A 20522-nucleotide genomic window follows, 5' to 3' on the forward strand; every position below is an offset into this window, starting at 1 on the left:
CATATTCTCTCTCTACCCCATCCCATTAAGGCAGGAGCTTTACATTATAACAAAGTTCTTTCCATTGGGAAGGGAAAAATATCAGTGGTGCATACATTCCCATGATGCAGTAATTTCTTGTGATTTACACAGTATACAATATACAAAAGTATACAATAGAAATCTTATTTATTAAGCAGGTTGCCAAAACTCATGTGAATCCATTGTTCTTTCTCCTCTATTTACTCTTGCCATATTTGCACTGTCTAATGAAATTTGCTTTCTGTGTAACCTTTTAAACTCACCTGTGAATAACTCATTTTTTGTTTGTCTGTGGAATATTTTTCGTTCTCTGTATCTTCTTGTAGCTGGAAAAACAATTGTAATTATTTAGTGTTCGGCTAAGATAGTATTGTAAAGTTCACATAGAGATTATATGGCCTCTGCCTTGCTCAAAACAGAGCTCTTAGCCTATATTTTGGTGAGAGCTAAAATTCATAATTCACACTGAAGTCTATTACTGTTTTAAAAACCAATAGCGGATGTTTCCATTAGAGTCTATAATGTTAATTTTCAGCTCAGTGTGTGTGGATTTAACCACATGATAAGAGCTGTGCAGATTGTTTGCTGGCACTTAAAAAAAATAATTTGGTGACTTAAAAAGCCAAAAAAAAAGCCTCAAAAAATCATTTCACTTCATTTTGTTTTTGAGCATTTTAAAATATTGTAAATAAAATTAAAAGCCATTTCAAAATGAGAAATCATTTTACAGAATTTTTTTACAACCAAAACGTTTAGGTGAAACTGACAATAGTTCCCAAATATTTTGATTTCCCATTTTTTTGAAGGAACAAACTGTACGTCAGTCACGCTGTGGATTCATCATGCTTGTTTAAACATGCATGTCTGAGGTACAAAACAATGGGATATCTGAACCATTTTGTCTGGGACAGCTACCTCAAAAAAGGGACAATCCTGGGAAACCCTGGACAGGGCAGAACCCTACTGGTTGTGTGTATAACCCCACAATGAGCAAGAAGGATTTAATGAGAGCCTGTGGGGTCAATCAGCTTCACCTCACTACACCAGTAGTAGCTGTCAAACTCAGAGGGAGGAGCTAAAAGCTCAGTGGGGTACTGACCAGGAAGGAGAGCAGATATCTGGCTCTGATTCAGGGGCAGAAGACTGGCTGCATCCAGGTATCTGTGTTGGCCTGCTGGCAGATAGAGCCTCCCTGAAGGAAGGCAGGCAGGCCAGACTGCAACTGGGAATACAAGGCAGTTGTGAAGGCAAGATGGAGGAAGTGAGTTTCCCAGGATTCTGCATGCTGGTGGAAGGACAGGAAAACTCCCACAGGGTCAGGGACTGCCCTGCTAGGGGAGTAGAGAAACTCTCCTGTAGCAAAGCCACATGAGTGGCAGAAAGTGCTAAAGCTCTGCAGTGAGCTTGTGAAAGGGGTCTAGAGAGGGAGAGAGAGGCAGATAGACAATGAGCCGTGGGAAAGGCTCAAGGCAAGTGGAGGAAGGAAGTGGTCCAAGGAGGCAGCAGGGGGGTCTGTGTAGACACACCTTGGCTGCTTATTAAAGGGTCCCTGGACTGGAACTCAGAGGTGAGAGAAGGTGTGTGGAAATCCCCCTGGCCCCAGAGTTCAGGCTAATGAGTCTGGAGTTGGGCTGAAAATCCAACATGAGGTTGGTGAACTGTTGTTTGTTGGACTCTTGGGTTACCCTAAGGAGGGTTGGACTATCGATGCTCCAGCCAGAGGGCTGAGTCACAGGAAGAGATGGAGCACCTAAACAGCCATTTGTCAGAGGGAGGCTCCTGTAGCATCCCGTGTGGCCACGAGGGGTTGCTTCAGTGGTGAGTCACACTCTTATGCATCACACTAATTGAAGGGTTAAAATCCATGTGCATTTTATATAACAACCTAGTATATGGATTGTGCCAGTTCTTTCTTAGATTCAAAGTCCAGAGTTTGGTCAAGAGACCAGAGGCCTAGTGAACAGTGATTAGCTAAGAGAAAGCTGGGGTAAACAGATCATCTTATTTTGCTAAAATAGGCCTGGTCAGCAAATTGCCAGGTGTTGGAGCTAAGAACTAAATAATTGTGTCTTATTCAGAGTTGCAAACTGAACAAAGGATCCCTGCTCCTATTGTGTCAGTCTCTTCTGTAGGAAACATTCTTCCCACAGATCCAACCTTGAATTTATGAAAAGTTGGCACATGTCAGAATAAGATATGGCATCCTTCCACCTCCCTTCCCAGGGACCAATGCCTGCTTTAAGACATAAAGGGGACAATCTTTATTGCCATATACTTTCACTGTTTCTTTGCTTTAACCTCTAGGAACCTTTAACCTGTTGGACAATCAAAGGAGTTGCTCCATTCCTATGGACCCCAAATCAGAATTCAACATATATATTTTATACTAATAACATTTTATCAAAGTATTAATTAAATGTTAACTTGCTAACTTGAGACCATGGACAGAGACATTATGTAACCTTTTAACTATTGGCTAATGTGCTATCTTGTCTTGCTGCAAAACCTATCCCGGGGTGTGGAACTGCCTACCCCATCACTTTCCCCCGCCCACGGAAAATCTATATATTCTATTGTAATCAATTGATTGACAGTGTCTCTGAGCCTAATAAGCCAGGTGACACTCCTATGCTTGGCCTATACACAGTGTGGATTTATGTCCTTCACTAATTAAATCTTTACCCTTTAATTAACCAAGAAATACAGATAATTCCAAAGGCTCAATCTAAGACTTTTTTTTTTTACAGGTTATATTTTCCAGAAAGTTGTTTCCTGATACTCTCCACTCCACCTCCAATCAGGAAAGAATTAGGAGGAAAAAAATCGTTTAATGCTTTACGTTTTCATATAGAAAACCAAATATTTTCTTAGGGGAGAGGGATAGCTCAGTGGTTTGAGCATTGGCCTACTAAGCCCAGGGTTATGGGTTCAATCCTTGAGGGAGCCATTTAGGGAACTGGGGTGAAAATCCATCTGGGGATTGGCCCTGCTTTGAGCAGGGGGTTGGATTAGATGACCTCCTGAAGTCCCTTTTAGCCCTATGATTCTATGCATATATTACTGATCATGCTTTTTCTTCACAATGAAATGTCAGCTGAATCCTGAAACTCTCCTGCCCATAAATACAAGTAATTATGCACTGTTTGGTAAACTAAAAGGGCTATGAAAGGATTGAGAAGGTGAGGGTGTGGATTTCAAAGTACTTCTTATACATGTCCAAATTCTAGTCCTACAGAAGTCAATGGGATTTTTGCTAATAAGCCCCAAAAGATGAGAATTTGGCCAAAAATGAATTGAGTGTAACATGAAAACCTTATGTATATCTTGCCTTTTTGTTAAAATATTCTTCTTCTATGGAATACTCATAAACTGGAGAGGATCCTTGTGGCCTTGGCCGTATGTTTTCTATTGTCACTTCATTGACCTACAGGAAAGAAATGAGGGGAAATAATGGTTATCATTTAGCAACAGTAATCCCTATTGGTCGGGAGGCAATTAATATAATATAAAATTCCTCTCTGTGCAAGCCTGATACCAGTAACAGTGGCTGCAGAATGGCCATTCATTATTTCCTTTTGGGGCAAACATAATTCCCATTTAAGAATTTGATATAAACAACAGAGGATATAGTCCTTGGAAACAGAAATGATGCTTTCACAATGTCTTTCTTAACTAAGGATACATTTGAAATACAGACAGATTAGACGGAAATAATGATCACAAGAGGTTATGACGACTTTCTCCCCCTTGCTTTAGGGTTAAATTATGCCCCCTGTAACCTCAGATGTGCAGTGGAGCCTCATAGCAGTTGGAATTCCTAGGAGGAATTCTGGCTGACTCAGCAAAATTCCTTCTGGGGTCTCTCAGGAAGCTCATGCCAGTGGACAAGTTAGGCCATCCTTGAAACAAAAATTCAACCACTGCGAAAACAAGAATTTGCTATACCATGGAATATAACTTTTACTGGCACGTTACAAATCTCTGAGGGGGAAAGCCCTCCCTTTAATGCAAAGAGCCCCACTATAATGCATGTTACGTTGCCCCAAATTCTGTCCTTTAGAATTCTGTATATCTGAACATCAGTTTATCAGAAGGCCGATCAAGCCGCCAGGATATCTCCTTAACAAAAATAATAATAGGCACATCTTTGTGAAAAAAGTGTAAATAAAACATTAATTATCAAGCTTTCAGAAGTAAACAGTAACATTACTCACAGAATCATCTTCTTCTGCATCAGCATCAACCTCAGGCTCCCCTGGTCTCAGCTGTATGTCAGAACCTGGAAACAACATATGAACCATCAATCTAGGTGCTGCTCCATCAACTCAGTGCACAAGGCAGTGAGTTTTACAAATACCAAGTTTACAGAGCAGTATGGTTATGGAAAGTCACAGGATGGGCTGATATCTTTCAAATCCAATCTTTATGGCAGGGTTTCTCAAATTTCATCCTGCCAGTCTTCCCAAAGGTACAAAAAATAGTCACACCTCCACTGATGCAAGCTTTGTAAAGAGAACAGAGGAAAGAAGTCCCGAACCTGAAAAAATACATTACAAACTGGCAGGAATCTTTTAAATTAATGGAAGGGATTGTGGCCTAATGGCTCAAGACAGGTGCTAAGCATCTGAGTTCTATTCCAAGCTCTTTAATTGACTTGCACACTCAAAGAGACAGGAAAGCATACAGTAGCCAGGTGGCCTGAAATAATAGTTCCTGAAATGTGGGCATTGCCTCATGTCGTGGGTGTTAATGCTGAAACTTAATTGTGGCATTTTAAATATCAACATTAACTATTTTACATCAATCATTTTAGCTGAAGCATCTAGCTAATGTGCTTATCCATAATTGTTTGGTGCATTGAAGGATATTGGGACTGGGAGATGGGGGGTGGGGTTGGTTGCTGGGGTAGGAAACTTAGAGTTCCACTTTCCAAGGTGTTCAAGTCACCTCTGCCCTTGTCCTCTCACGGTGAGTGAAAGAGGAAGTCCAGAACTTCCTTACTGCCAACAGATTCAACTGCCTCGTGGATATGAAATCTGAAACTGCTGCCTACAGCTTCTCAAGGGTTAAAACTCTTTCCACCAAAGCCACTGCCATTCTAATGCAGTTATGCACTGGCAATGCAAAACTCTGCAGTGAATGGAAAATTTGGGGGCAGGATAAAATCAGGTGAATTAGCACATGGAATATTATGCTGGCTGCAAGATTTATTTTTCAAATATGATTCAATAAAAGCATCAGAGTTTGAATTTACTTGAAGCTGCCAGAGAATTTCCAAAGGGCTGCAAATTCAGGACTGGGATAGATCAGAACCAGGGCACCTTGCTGTGGAATGTAGGTCTATCTTTGTGCAGAGTGCTTAGGGCCATGATAACCAAAAAGACTCAGCTGATATTGGTCAGTATCAGATAGCCATGGCAGGGATAGCTGAACTTATTTAAACAAAATAAAAAGCAAACTAAACCTTTGTCTAGCGCAACCAAATTTCCTAAAGTTTGAAGGCCTTCCATCCCTTATCCCCGGACACCAGATGGTCAGAAGTGACCAGGGATTTTGAATCCCTCAGTTTTGGGTGCCCAAATGGAAACAGCTCTAAAAAGCTTAATTTTCAGAGCTGGGTTGTTGTCACTTCCTGAAAACCAGACCCCCTTTAGGTGCCTTGAGGTGGACACCCAAAAATTGAGATACCCAAAAGCACTAGTCACTTTTGAAAATGTAGGCCTAATCGATGATAGTGTGATAGAACTGCACATTCTCTAATGTGCATATTGTTCCACTAATACTCCCTCATAAGCAAATATTCCTTTTCTTCTTGTCCTTTCTAGTTACTCCTCTTACCCCTCCCCCATCAAACTTCTTGCTCTATTTTCTTTTTACTTTGTGTTTTTTATGCCACATTTAGGGCCCATCTTGCAATTGTCAGTCATGTGAGTAGTTCTCATTCACAGATGAGCCTATTAATGACAAAGAAATTTATGAGCAGGTCAGATAATGGCAAAGAGACCCACAAGCAGAATGGTCCAACTTACTGACCACTCTGAGTGAAGAATCTCCAGGTCAGATCTCCCATGTACAGCAGGGCCGCCCAGAGAGGGGGGGCAAGAGGTGCAATTTGCCCCAGGCCCCGGGCCCAGCAGGGGCCCCCACAAGAGTTTTTCAGGGCCCCTGGAGCGGGGTCCTTCACTCGCTCCGGGGGCCCCGGAAAACTCTCGCGGGGCCCGGCCCGGGAGCTTCTTCGCTCCCGGTCTTTGCTGGCGGGGGATCCTTCCTCTCCGGGACAGAAGGACCCCCCCCCCCCCCGCTACCGAATTACCACCGAAGCGGGACCCGCCGCCGGAGTGCAGTCGGGTCTTCGGCGGTAATTGGGCGGGGGAGGGGTGCTTCCGTTCCGGGACCCACCGCCGAAGTGCCCCGAAGACCCACGGTGGGGGCTGCACTTCGGCGGCGGGTCCCGCTTCAGCGGTAATTTGGCGGCAGGGGGTCCCCGCCATGGGTCTTTGGGGCACTTTGGCGGCAGGTCCCGGAACAGAAGGACCCCCCCGCCGCCGACTTACCCCCGAAGCGGGGTCCCCCGCCGCCCAAGACCCCGGGCCCCCGGAATCTTCTGGGTGGCCCTGATGTACAGTCTGATGAATGATAACTGGGATGTGTGAACAGGCAGGTCCTACTTGTGTATGTTTAACCCTCTATATTGTTAATCTTTTCCTATGATTTTTCCAAGTCACTTTTTCTAAGATGACTTTGTTGTTGTTTGTTGCTAGCTCATCTTCATAGGGCTCTGCACTCTGTTCTTTAGTTTTTCCTAATCTGGTTTTACTTTGCATGTGAAATTATTTAGATAATTTTATTGGTATTAAATAATAATACTCAGAAACAGCAAAACAATCTGATCGAGGATTAAACGCTTCACTTAAATGAAGAGAACAGAGTTCTTCAAATATAAATCTCCAAAACAATTCTGGGCTAAAGTTTTCAAAGAAGGCAGATATGCAGGTTGGGCTCCTAAGACCCTACGTCATTTATATGGGCCTGATTTTTCAAAGGTGCTGAGGCAATATAAATCTCACTAAAGTTAATGAGCATTGCAAAGGTTCGGCATCTTTGAAGATCAATACAGTTCTGTTTAGAAGCCTAAATGTGTGTTTAGGAGCCTAAATTTGGGCACTGACGTTTGAAAATTTTGGCCTGGGAGGGGTGTGGGTGTGGGTGTCGGGGGGGGGGGGGCGGAGAGGGAGCTTTTACTCACATGTAATTCAATGAGAATTTTGTGTGTGTCATGGCTGTAGGCCTGAGCCCAGAGCATTTAGTTTTGTTGGTTTTTCTAAAGATGCAGCTGCAGATGCCTAGTTTTATGGCTGTTACCATAAGCCCAAGTCTTTACTATTTTCTTGGACATTTTGTATTATTGTGTTTTCACTGGAAAACAAAAAAGCACCCACAAGCACAGGTGGCCAGCAAAGTGACTTAACAAAATATCATTTCAGTCTGTTAGCTCACTTGCTCCTCAGACACATCAAATGCAGCACTTGAAGTCCTGCCATTGCTAGGTTAATTTTAGTGTTGAGTGTAGGCAGTTGGCAATAATGTTGTCATTTGCTACTGGAAGACAGAAAGGAAAAAATTCTCTGTACAGTTTGTAGGGCTGGTTCACCCTGCTTTTCCTCCTGTTTTACCCCGGTATGACATCAGTGATTTCAGTGAAATTACCCCTTTATCAAACAGGAGCAATGCAGCAGGGAATCAAGCCCTCCGTTTTCAAAACCAGAATGGCCCTATAAACTGTACCTGATTGGCTTGTTTAGCTGTGCAGAAGGCCACACCTTTTTTTGTCCTGTGCAGTGACTGCGTGCATTTACACTAGAAGTTCTGACTAAGGTACAAGGAAACTATACAAAACATGTTAAACCACATGCTTTAAACAAAAGAAACCTATAACTACTATATGTCTTTATCACCTGCTGGTCTAGCCTAATCCCTAAGATTGGGATGTTCAAAGGGAGTTAAGCACCTCATTCTTACTGAGTTTCATTGACTGTTGGGCATTTATCTCTCAACCTTGACGGCTATTTTTAATTCTGATTTTAACTGTCTGTGACTGAATTCTCAGTTCATCTCTTCTACAGGGCAAGCACGGGCAGGTAGGTGGATTGTAGCAGTGACAGAGCAAAGGGAGTTTCCTGTATTTTGCCAGGGATGGGTCAGCAGGGTGGAGGAACCTGATACCCACATGTATTTTTCAAATACCTGACCAACCTACAGATGGTAGATATCACTCATCATTCTGACTCATTCAGGGGTATTGTACATCTAACAGGCAAAACCCTCACCTAGCTCTGAACATAGAGGTATTTAGAGATTCACCAAAAGATACACCAAAATGCATCCGTGTATTTTAAGGAGCAAATCCATCCCCAAAAGTAAAAAGACCTCTTTCTTCAGTTTTGGTTAGTGAGGGAGGGAGTACCCCTGTACATCTCTTCCTGAAGGACTGCTAAAATTATTCACTCTTACTTCATGAAAAAATTAGGAAACCCAACTCCATCTCATCCATATAGAAACGACTCCGTTGATGGAGAGAGGAGGTCTCCTGCACAAATATCCTACCTCTCAAGAAACTTTGCACGTCCTGCCACTGAGTGAATATGAATCTGTCCTTGCTGCCTTCTGCCTCCTCATAGGCCAATTGCCCTCCAGATCAGTTAGCCTTGTATTCAGCCTCCTCATGCAGCCATCTGGGGCTCATACGCCCCTTTCTGCCACAGTAAAACTAGCCCCAAGATTTGGCCCAAATTTTTCTTATTTCACAAGACACTAAAAGCAAACTTATAAAAATGAGAACTACGCTGATTAATTCTGTCTTAAGCAAAGCTTTTTTTTTTCTGTATATAAATAACTGTGCTAAGAAACTGTGATTCATGTGTATGTCATTTTCATGCTCTAAATAGCAGTTATGCCAATATTTCATAGGTTTTAATTCTTTTCATAAGTCCTTGACAATCAATGCTTTGTCCAAAATGTTTTCATAAACAAAATGGAATTCATGTCTGTAATCACTTCCAATAGCCACTGGACTGATTTCAGAACAGAGGAATTTTTTTGAAAGTAGGGAGTAGGAGTTATATCCAACAGAACAAGTTCATATCATATGACTCAAAATCACATTAGCTTTTTAAAATAAGTTTTTCTGATAATTTCTCTCTAGTGTGGCCAACTCAGTTTGCCTGTTTGGGGGAAAAAATGCAAAGATTTAAAACCAGGTAACTCTTTTAATGTTCAAATCTACAGATGTAACAATTTCTAAAAAAGCAACACACAAAATAAAGTGTGACAGTATCAGCTAATCTAACAGTCAGGCTTGAATTTGTCATTTCCATTTAATTAAAATCTAGATTTAATTTGGAGACTGGGAAATTAATTTACAATAATATGTGTATATTTTTAAAGAAAATAAGAAAAAATAAGAAAATTCATATAAAATGTCATTAAAAGTATATTTTAAAAACTGGAATGAATTGTGTGTGTACCAGTCAGTAGCTTCTCTGTTTTGCTTGCATGTTGTATCTCTTCTTCCTACCCTGTTAGGGCCTGATCCTGAAACACTTTATGTATGTGTGTAATTTTGCTCATTTAAGCAGTTCCATTTATGTCTACTCACAGGGTTAAAGTTACACATGTGCATAAATGTTTGTACAGCCAGCCTCTTGGGCTTTGTCTTCACTGACAAAAGGATGTTTTTACCACAAGATAACGAATGTGTGAGCGTTATCTCACTGTAAAATCCTAATGGAGACAAGGCATCTGTAGTTTTTATGATGAGGTAGGTAGATGATGTCAACACTATACTCCCTGTGTGTGGCTGACTTCACCTAGTTTAACAGTGCCTTGTCACCACTATGTTTTACAGCATTATAGCTAATGCATGGTAATTATCCCATGGTAAATACGCACTTTTGTTGAGCAGTGAAGACGTAGCCTGTGGCTACTCATGGTAAAAACCCACTCTAACATGAGTTAAAACTTCAATTCTCTTGTCTTCACTAGGATTTTAATATGGGTTGATTAACACGGGTTAGTTTAACACTGGGTAAAAATTCACCTTTTTCCTACTATAGCCTTAGTCCGAATCATGCTAACACTCAAGCCTCGTCTTCACCAGGAAAAAAAAAGTGTGTTCTTACCATGTGTTCAGGGGCGGCTCTACCTATTCAGCCGCCCCAAGCAGTCATGCGCGGGAGGTGCCCCGGAGCCACGGGAGCAGCGGACCTCCCGCGGGCATGACTGCGGAGGGTCCGCTGGTCGCGCGGCTCGGCTGGACCTCCCGCGGCTGCGGACGGTTCGCAGGTCCGGCGGCTCCGCTTGAGCTGCCGCAGGCATGCCTGCGGGAGGTCCAGCCGAGCCGCGCGACCAGCGAACCGTCCGCAGTCATGCTTGTGGGAGGTCCACTGGAGCCGCGGGACGAGCGCCCCCTCCGCAGTCCTGCCTGCGGCAGGTCCGGTCGTCCCGGGGCTCCGGTGGACCTCCCGCAGGCATGACTGCGGCAGGTCCGCCGGCCCAGACTGCCGCCCACCCCGGGAAAGGGGCGCCCCACGCGCGTGCTTACCGTGCTGGGGTCTGGAGCCGGCCCTGCATGTGTTCCCTAGCATGTGGCAATTAACACAAGTAAAGACAAGGCTGTTGTTGTTTTAATGCATATTAGCAGATAAATGCTAAGCTCCCCTCTCGTGTTTAACTCAACCTGTTAACATGTGTGAAAACTACAAACTGCTTTGTCTTCACTGTGATTTTTTTTACGTTAGGTAACACATGGTAAGAAAACTCCTTTTTTCATGATGTGTATGCAATCTTATGCATGGGATTAACTTTGAGTTCAGTTGAAGTCCTCATGTGCATTGTGTTTGCAGAATGCAGTCATAAATTGCAATCCCTTTAGGGAAAGGACTGTGTTTTCCTACACTGCATGTTGTACAGGGCCTAACACATTTTGAGCATATAATAACACAATAATGAAAATAATAGTAATTAGCAGATTTTTGAGCCTGGGCTGGATTTTCAGAGCAATTTTGCAAATCATGTATGATATAAATAAATGTCAAGTGATGTCACTGGATCTACTCACATGCTTAAATGTATGCATGCAGTGTTGTTGTAGCCATGTTGGTTCCAGAATATTAGAGAGAAAAGGTGGGTGAGGTAATAGCTTTTATTGGATCACCTTCTGTTACCTCCCCCACCTTTTCTCTCATGTTTAAATACAAGCATTTGTGTGAGCCTTTGCAGGATTGGAGCCGTAAGATGTATTTATCCTCAGCTGGTGTAAATCAGCACACATAAATACATTCACAGTGTAAAGAAGGATGTGATGGGGGTGTCCATTCCACACAGCACTGGAAGGAGGGATAGCTCAGTGGTTTGAGCATTGGCCTGCTAACCTAAGGGTTGTGAGTTCAATCCTTGAGGGGGCCACTTAGGGATCTGGGGCAAAAATCAGTACTTGGTACTGCTAGTGAAGGCAAGGGGCTGGAGTTGATGACCTTTTGAGGTCCCTTCCAGTTCTAGGAGATTGGTATTGGAGTTAAGGTGGCCAGCTAGGACCAATTAATTTTCCAGGTTGCACCGGGAGGAAGAGCCAGGGAGCAGGAATTGATTAATCTGACGCAAGACTCCACTGAACAGGAACAGGGAGGAGCCTGTATAAAGGTAGCTGGCAACAGAAAGGGGCTGCAGGGAAGGAGTCTGCAGTCACTCCCTGGGAGATGGGAGGTGTATCTGTGGCTAAAGGCAAGTAGCCTCGGTTACTCCCTGGGTGGGGAATGCCAGAGAGGTAGGCAGGGCTTAGGGGAAAGAGCAGCAAGGTATGAGGTAGGTCAGATCTTGGCTGCTGATGAGAGAGCCCCTGAGCCAGGCCTCCCAGTAGAGGGGGGGCCCAGGTCCCCTTACCAGTAGCTGATGAAGAGGCACCAACAGGGCAGTGAGTGGAAAGACTGCCTGAGCCCGTTTGCCAAGAAGGACTCTGATGCCCCAGGAGTGGGGAACACATGGTGACCCAGCTGAAGAGCTGAACCATGAAGAGGAGACTGCGGTTCCTGGAGTGAGAGAGGTCTGCAGGGTGAGAGGATGGTGGGAGAGACACCACCAGGGCGCAATGCCTGCCTGGAGCTATTCCCCAGGATGGCCAGCAGGAGGCGCCACTAGGAGTGAGTGGATCCTGTGACAGGGGACCTACATAATTAGAATCTTGGAGGTTTTAAACAAGCCCTTTTACCAATAAGCCATTCCAAGATGTGCATTAGTAGTACACTGGTGCAAGCACCTCACATGCATTTAGCTCCATGCCTTAGGTCACCCCAGATGTGTGCCTATTAACTCACAGACTTGAGTGGCTGATTGCTGTGAGAGAACAACTCTGTAATTCTACGAAGTTTTCTTTGAAAACCCTTTTTCAAAATACAGTATTGTGGCAATCAGTGCAATGTAGTCCTCCACTCTGAGGAGTAGCGTCTATTAAAAGCACAAGCAAGAACATTTAAGAAATGTTTCTAACACCTTTTCTCCATTATTTTTAGTATGTGAACTATTGGTTATTTTTTCTCAGTCCGTTTTCTCTTTCTTTAAAGTGTCCTTCCTATGTGAACTCTTCCTTTTTCCTTCTAGCCCTCAGAAGCCCAGCTGCGCTTGCAGCTGCAGTTTGTGGCCCAACAGCCACATTCAATTCACTTTCTCTGACGAATGCTAAATTTAGGATATGAAACAGTTCCTAGGTTAGCTCCTGATTCAGGAAAACACTTGAGCTCATGCTGAACTTTAAGCATGTGCTTGAGTTTCATTATTGTCAATGGGATTTAAACACATGCATAAGAGCCGTTCTTGGATAGGCAGGTTGTCCTTGAATCTGGGCTTTTGGTTTGTACAATAGCAAGAGGGTTAACAGTAGCGGAAAGGGCCCCACCTAGTGGCATTGCATTTTGTGGTGGTGGTGATGATAAGGGCAGTTCAAACTTGCTACTTTTCCTCTTTCAACCCTTCACCAGTCCCGTAACTGCATCTTTTTCACTCATTCCTCCAGCATTCCCATCCACTGCCCTTGTTACCTTTATTCCTCATTAACCTTCCCCGTTAACTTAATGGGCTTGGGGACTGTTTGTGTCTCAATGGTGAGATCCTCGCGGAATGCCCTTTGGTGAATAGCTGAGACATCCTCCAAAAGGTTCATGTGGCCAATCACAACAGAGCTTTGGACAGTCAGTCAACCACCAGCCTCTACTAAACTAGTGAATTCTTGGGTTGGTCTCCCTAAAGTTCTCATAATTGGAAGTTTCCTACATTGGAACTTTTAATTTAATTAAAAAGCATCACAAACAATCCAAACCAATGTTAAAAGAACGGCGAAACAGACCAACCCCATCATCTCTCCTACTTGCCATTTTCTGAGCAAAAGCATGAATCTGCAGTATTTAAACTACTCTCTGCTCTTTGGCTTCCTTTTCTGCACTTTCCAAAATCTACTGTAATAAAGATGCATGAATCAATAAGCAGAACCACTTTCTTTTTCCTAAGTGCATCACGTGGCTGGACTAGTCAGCATTTGCCAGTCCATCTGCTAAATGTGCTGTGCAAATGGTATGTGCAGCATAAAAATAGTTATTGTACTCATTGTAATCAGCTGCCTAAAATATTCCAATATTCCTCCTGATTTTCCCCAGAGCTGCCTTCTTCTCTTCTTCTTCTTTTTTTTTTTTGCTCAAGTTACAAATGGAAATGATGACCCATTGCTACACTAACGAGTAAAAAAGCCAACACTTTCATAAGCTTCAAGATCTATTGTTATAAAAGAAACCCCCTGTAGATTCGCTTAATGAAACTGCAGTCTTGAAGGGCCCTGACATGACTGATTAGTGCATCTGATTCAACTGATGCTAAAACATCTTAGCTACAATTCAGCTGAGAGGGGTTTTTATTTAAAGGACAATGTTGTTTGAACACAGGAACACGAACAATAAAATCCACAGGGTGACTCAGCGCCTGCCTGTTAGTTTTTCCTCTTCCCCGTGGGATATTTTGCTTGAAAGAGAAACCGGGAAAACTTCCTGCTTACCATGGGCGTCCTTCCCATTTTCATTAGTGGTGCTGGTGGCTATGCACTGATATGAGCCTATGACATTCCGGTTTAAACTTCCCCAAAGTTCTGGGCTGTTTGGATACACATTTGGGTTGGGGGTGTCTTGGTTGGTCAGTTCCCCCTCCTGAGGCAGTCAGCAATCTCAGCTGCTAGGGAAACATCTTTCTAGTTTCACTTGCTGAAGGTAAAATGTATTTGTGGGGGGAAAAAAACAATAAATGGCTTTTCCTGATAAAACTACAATGAGCTATAAGGCCCGTATGCTTGCCTGTCTTTCATGTGGTACATATATGCCTGAAACTGAATGCCCACAGGTTAATCGAATGCTGTAATATGCATCTCTAGGAAAGGTCTGGAAAATGTCTGCCCAGAACTGCGAGACTCATTTTCAGTAGAGATTTCCTAGAACATGCCATGTACTCTATGACTGGAGAATAGAATCTTTTTTTAAAAAGGCAGGGGTAGGAAAAGTGATTATTAATGACCTTCAGAACAAAAGTGGGGACCAGAAGCGGGGCCAGGGGCAGGGCTGGAGCAGAGCAGGAAGCAGAGTGGGGCTAGATGGTGCTCCCTTCCCAGCCTCAGGCCCTGCCACGCCCCTGGGCATTCCTCCGTGCCCCAGTTTGGGGACCAGTGGATTGGACTGACCCCTGGGAGCATCTTTTATTATTATTATTTATTTATTTATTACCAATTCACCGAGGACACCCAGTCAGGACCCCTTTGTGCTAGGTGCTTTTAACAGACCAAAAAGACAGTTCCTATCCCAAAGAACGTAAGGCTTATAAAACATTTTCTTTCGGCTTAACCAACTATCAGAGAAAGATGAGGGATAGAAACATGGAAGTCAAAGCAGGATGAATATTCACGCTATGCTAAGTACAGGATCTAACGAACCACAGGTGGAAAGGGAGGTGGATGATTTTATTAATGATTGTGTTTTAATTGATATGCCCTCTTCACAGATAAAATCTCCAGAATAGGCATATTGCTCACGAAAAGAACCATCATTTGCAATGAGAAGCAGGAATTTAACAAGCTCACTCAGGAACGAGCTGTTTCCTGGCACAGTGGCACATCTATACACTGTACTTTGGAAGATAAACTTAACAGACTTAGAGGACATTTTGGAGCATGAGAATTAATGTTCTCAAGCTGGGCTATACACAGGCTTTCTCAGTGTCATATTTTAAACAAGGACAGTATGCTAGTGGGGTTTCTTCCAACCCCTTTTTTTCTTTATTGTCAAAATGAAGTTTCCCAGGTCCTAGGTTAATGTGTTTCACCAAACTATCTCTAGAACAACAATTCCTCATCACTTGGCTGAGGAACACTGCAGCATGATTACACTTTCTCTCCTGCTCTCTATAGGAAATGCTGTTTGGTGGGGTTCACAAAAACTCTTGTGTTTGCCAGGATGAAATCTCTATTATTAATAGAACATTTTCAGGCTAACACCCAAAACTAAAGTTGTTTTCCAGAGGTAATGTAGCTTTTGACAACAAGTCCTTCAGCAAAAGTTTATTAAGGGAATATCTCCACATTTGCAGGACCCTCAGCAGGATATAACCAACGAGTGAAGAGTGATATCCCAAGAGACATAAAAACCACCCAGTAATAGTAAGTCTTTGAATATATCCCTTCTGGTTCTTCCCCTTCTCCATTGGTTTGAATACAGCTGGGAGTGGCAGGAGGGAGAAGTATACTCTTATGGCAAAGGCCCTGGCCTGAGATTCAAGAAACTTTATCCTGGGTCAATCTAGCCAATGTTTTCTGTGTTTTTAATGGCCCTGTCCCATTAATGCTAGGCCTTGTTCTGATTTCTGCTTTGTCCTGAATAATTTCCCTGGATAAATGGGCTCCTGTGCTCTAGTGTTTTTTTGGTTTGGACATACAGGAATTTTCTATGACATTGCTCAGTCTTGTTATGTGATAGGATTAGGGTGACCAGCTGTCCCGATTTTATAGGGACAGTCCTAATATTTGGGGCTTTTTCTTACATAGGTGCCTCTTACCCTCCACAGTCTGTCCTGATTTTGCATACTTGCTATCTGGCCACCCTAGATAGGATGGGATGTTGATATGTGTCTTCCTTTCTGTATGAATTCTCTTAGTGTTTTATAGTATGCCATAGTTATAGTGATGACCACAAGGATGTCAGGATGATCTAATAATGAGTCAAGTTACCATCAGTTATGGTAACGTCTTTTTAAAATTATGACGCTCCCATTCTGACACCTTCACTGCCAGCATGAAAGCACTTTTATATTTGTTTCAAGTTTCAAATCATATGTCACATCTTATGACTGGTCCAAAATTCATTGCCAAAATTTGGAAGGCCAGAAATGGGTTACAGGCTTGCCTCCCAAACAAGGCATATGGTGAAAATGTTCAGAATCAGTCTCACCATAGGTGATACTCAAGAGACAGCTCTTGTGCGGGCAAACCTGGGAGATGGCTCATTTCTTACAGGAAATCAAGCCCATGTCAACTAGAACAATATAAAATTAACATGTCCCACGTTAAATGGATTAAATATTGGCTAACTGATGGGTCTCAAAATGTAACTGTAAATGGAGAATTGTCATTGAGCAGGTCTGTTTCCAGTAGAGGCCCTGCAGGAATCGGTTCTTGGCCCTACGCTATTTAAGATCTTTATAAATGACTTAGAAGAAAATATAAAATCATCACTCATAAAGTTTGCAGATGACACAAAAATTGGGGGAGTGGTAAATAATGAAAAGGACAGGTCTCTGATTTAAAGCAATCTAGATTGCTTAATAAACTAGGTGCAAGCAAACAATATGCATTTTAATACAGCTAAATATAAATGTATACATCTGGGAACAAAGAATGTAGCCCGGGCTTCCAGGATGGGGGACTCTATTCTGGGAAACAGTGACTCTGAAAAAGATTTAGGAGTCGTAGTGAACATGAGCTCCCAGTGTGGCCAAAAGAGCTAATGCAGTTTTGGGATGCATAACCATGGGATCTCAAGCAGCACTGAAGAATGTGTTTTACTGCTGTAATTGGCACTGGTGTGCTCGCTGCTGGAATGCTGTGCCCAGTTCTGGTGCCCATAATTCAAGAAGAATGTTGTTAAATTGGAGAGGGTTTAGAGAAGAGCCAGGAGAATTATTAAAGGATTAGAAAACCTGCCTTTAGTAAGACACCCAAGGAGTTCAATCTAGTTAGTTTAACAAGAAGGTTACGGGGTGACTTGATTACAGTCTGTAAGTACCTACATGGGGAACAAATATTTGATAAAGGGCTCTTCAATCTCGCAGAGAAAAAGTATAACAGGATCCAGTGGCTGGAAGTTGAAGCTAGACAAATTCAGACTGGAAATAAGGCATACATTTTAATGGTGAGAGCAATTAATCATTGGAACAATTTACAAAGGGTCATGGTGGATTCTCCAACACTGACAATTCTTAAATCAAGATGTGGAGGTTTTTCTAAAAGATCTGCTCTAGGAATTATTTTGGGGAAGTTTTATGGCCTGTGCTATACAGGAGATCAGACTAGATGATCACAACAGTCCTTCTGGCCTTGGAATCTATGCCTGTGATCGGATATCCACCTCCACTCACAAGGCAGAGTAGATTAAGTAAGGTTAATTAGCTTGATTGGCTGCAACTGAGGGAGAGCCAGGGATTGAAAGACTGATGGAAGATGAAGCTCAGTTGAGCAGGTGAAGGCTGGGCTGGTATAAAGCCAGAGGTTGGCAGCAGAAAGGGGTGACAGGGAAGTAGTCTGCAGCCACTCCCTGGAAGAAGGAGATGTGTCCAGGGCTATGGTGTTAGGTAGTCTGCAGTTATTCCCTGGGAGGAGAAAGTTTGGGCTGATAAACCCTGGCGAGGCCAGAAGATAAAACCAGAGAAGTAGGAAGGAGTCCAGGGAAATAGCAACTAGGTCAGGGCATAAGCAGACTGCAGTTGCTGGACATAGGACTGGAACCCGGAGTGCAGGGCAGGCCTGGGATCCCCTACCAGCTGCTGGAGAAGTGGCACAGACTGGGCAGTGGGGCCAAAGACTGCCTGGGACAGTTGGCTGATAGGACTTTGATACCCTGGAAGGGAGGATTATAGTGACCTGGCTGGATGACTGAGTCACAAAGAAGGAGTACACCAAGTCCTAGAGAGAGAGTGAGACCATGGGGCGAGGAAAGGGATATGGCATCTGAGTGGAGCTAATCATCAGGCGTGGCCACAAGGAGGTGCCCCAGCGGTGAGTGGAAGCCTGTGGCAATGTCCTATTGAGATTTTTGTATTTTAAGCAGGCCCTCAGGGGCTTGTGTGTGATCTTAGTGTCTCACCAGGCTTGGGAATTTTGGAATTACAAGGGAGTTACAACTTGTCACAACAACTGACTGTCTATTGTTTTGGTTAATTAAATTGCAGCCTTTTTTCCATAATAAACGGACTCTCATTAAGCTAATCCTTGATCCGTATCACAAACCAGTCTATCCAGGTAAAACCGAGTCTCTGGCTTTCCTTCACAATGTAGTGGAATAATTCCCTAATATACTTTCCTTCTAGATAGCTGTGTATTCAGCATTATGCCTCTAAAAAGGCAGGCAGTGAGTATCTAATGTGAAATAAGATCCCTCAAGCTTAAGCATGTTATCTATACTGCATTGTTTTGCGTCTCCAACCCACTGAGCCAAAGACCCAAGTGTTTTCTACAGTAGATTTCCTGTTTCACTGTCAAAGCTCAGCCTGGTTCCAATTTAAATATTGATCGAATAAAAAATGAATGTATTGCTTGAGGTGTACTAGACTGGCAGCCCTGGAGACTTTAGTTCTCTGTCTAACCAGAGAACAGGTACAGCATGAGCATGGCTGTAAGATTCCACTGTCCTCCTAATGTGATTCAGCATCGACCTGGAGAGGCGACGAGGTAATGCAACTCATTCTTGTCCTCCCTATGGCCATAAAACCAAACCAAACAAACTCCCCTCTCACGCCCCCTTCCCTCCCACCAGTTAATACCAGTTCTAATGGTGTTTGCTGTGGTGTGGACATTTGTCCAGTAGGAATAATGCTGACAGCATCAATTCATATTCATATAAAACCAAATGTAGCACATATGGACTTTACATCACCGCCACTCATAACTCTGGATTTGAACATATTAGTCAGGTGATGTTACTTTGCACACCATTGTGGTATCCAGGAACATTCCCTTTCAAAACAGGAATGCATTCAAAACATGGTAGCTTTTGCACAACCATTTATAAAGACTCAAATATCTGCCCTTGGAAACTGCTTTGCTATTTGAGGAAAGCAACTTGTTTTGATGTTAAACATTACAGAAGAAAAGACTTGTAACTTAAATTACTCCATTTAAGAGCAATAATGAAAGTCTGAGTGTGGGGGGAAATGCAACAGAAATTTTCTATGGGAAAATATTTTATATCACAGACATTATTAGTTTCCTAAATTTAGTTAGATAAAAATCTTTTCTGCCAAGACACCGTGGCTGTAGCAACATAATATTTGGCACAGAACACTTTGCTTTATTTGTATGTACTTCAGTGGGGAGGAAAGTCTTTTAAATTCAGAAAGTTTCTGGAAACTGTAAACTCTGGGTTCACAAAAGGGAATCTGGATTTCCAGATTAATCTAGATACAGCCAGATTCATCCCTGGTGCTATTCCACTGACTTAAACAAAACTGAAGTTTGGTTGGGTTGACCTGAAGGGGGACAGATTTGCAAGTAGTCAGAACCCCCAATTGACACCAGATCTTCAAAAAACCTCAGCTAGTAGTTAGGCACCTAAATAAGAACCAGATTGTCAAAAAAAGCAGAGCACTCAAAACACTGATCTCTTCTGAAAAATCCTGACCGTTTATTTTGGTTCCTAAATGGGAGCTGATCTCTTTTGAAAATCTGGCCTAGTTATACAGGGGGTAAATTTGATCCAGTATGTTTTAACCATGCGAGGATGCAGTTTGAAAAGCTACTCTTTATGTATTTGTTAAATAATCATAATCTGTTTTCTGAGCTTGCAGTTACATTGTTGGAAATTAGATAATTATCTTCAAGTGATTAGAAAGTACATTTAAGATCATAAGATCATGGCTGTTACAGAGGGACAGACAGTGCTGGAGCTTGAAGATCACAAATTTAATCGATGAGTTATTGTAGTTTTTGCAAAGTCCATGTGAACCATTTAATGTTCTTCACCCTGCACCTCTCCCTCCTCGCTCCCTGGAAGCAGTGTCAGCGCCATCAATCCAGCACAGCTGGGGCACCCAAAAATAACAAACCAATGTTCACACACAACACAACGGAGAAAAATGCGGTTTAGTTAAGGAATCAGATTTCAGTTGTATGTTTCACAAGGGTTATTATAAACAATAGTGAAAATATTTTTATA

At 42.8% G+C, this 20522-nt stretch overlaps 1 protein-coding gene across 1 annotated transcript in view; it reads right to left on the reverse strand.

The window, feature by feature from the left end:
* Positions 1-214: 214 nt before the first annotated feature.
* Positions 215-20522, reverse strand: part of LOC123360961 (protein AHNAK2-like) — a 30749-nt gene continuing 10441 nt past the window's right edge. The window contains exons 2-4 of the mRNA XM_045001291.1: positions 4236-4300; positions 3350-3445; positions 215-347 (exon numbers count right to left, since the gene is read on the reverse strand). Of these exons, the coding sequence (XP_044857226.1) occupies positions 246-347; positions 3350-3445; positions 4236-4300 (263 nt within the window). The 3' untranslated portion in view covers positions 215-245. The remainder of the gene's footprint in view (positions 348-3349; positions 3446-4235; positions 4301-20522) is intronic.

This window comes from Mauremys mutica, unplaced genomic scaffold (assembly GCF_020497125.1).
Source record: "Mauremys mutica isolate MM-2020 ecotype Southern unplaced genomic scaffold, ASM2049712v1 Super-Scaffold_100335, whole genome shotgun sequence".
In the NCBI taxonomy this organism is placed as follows: domain Eukaryota; kingdom Metazoa; phylum Chordata; order Testudines; family Geoemydidae; genus Mauremys; species Mauremys mutica.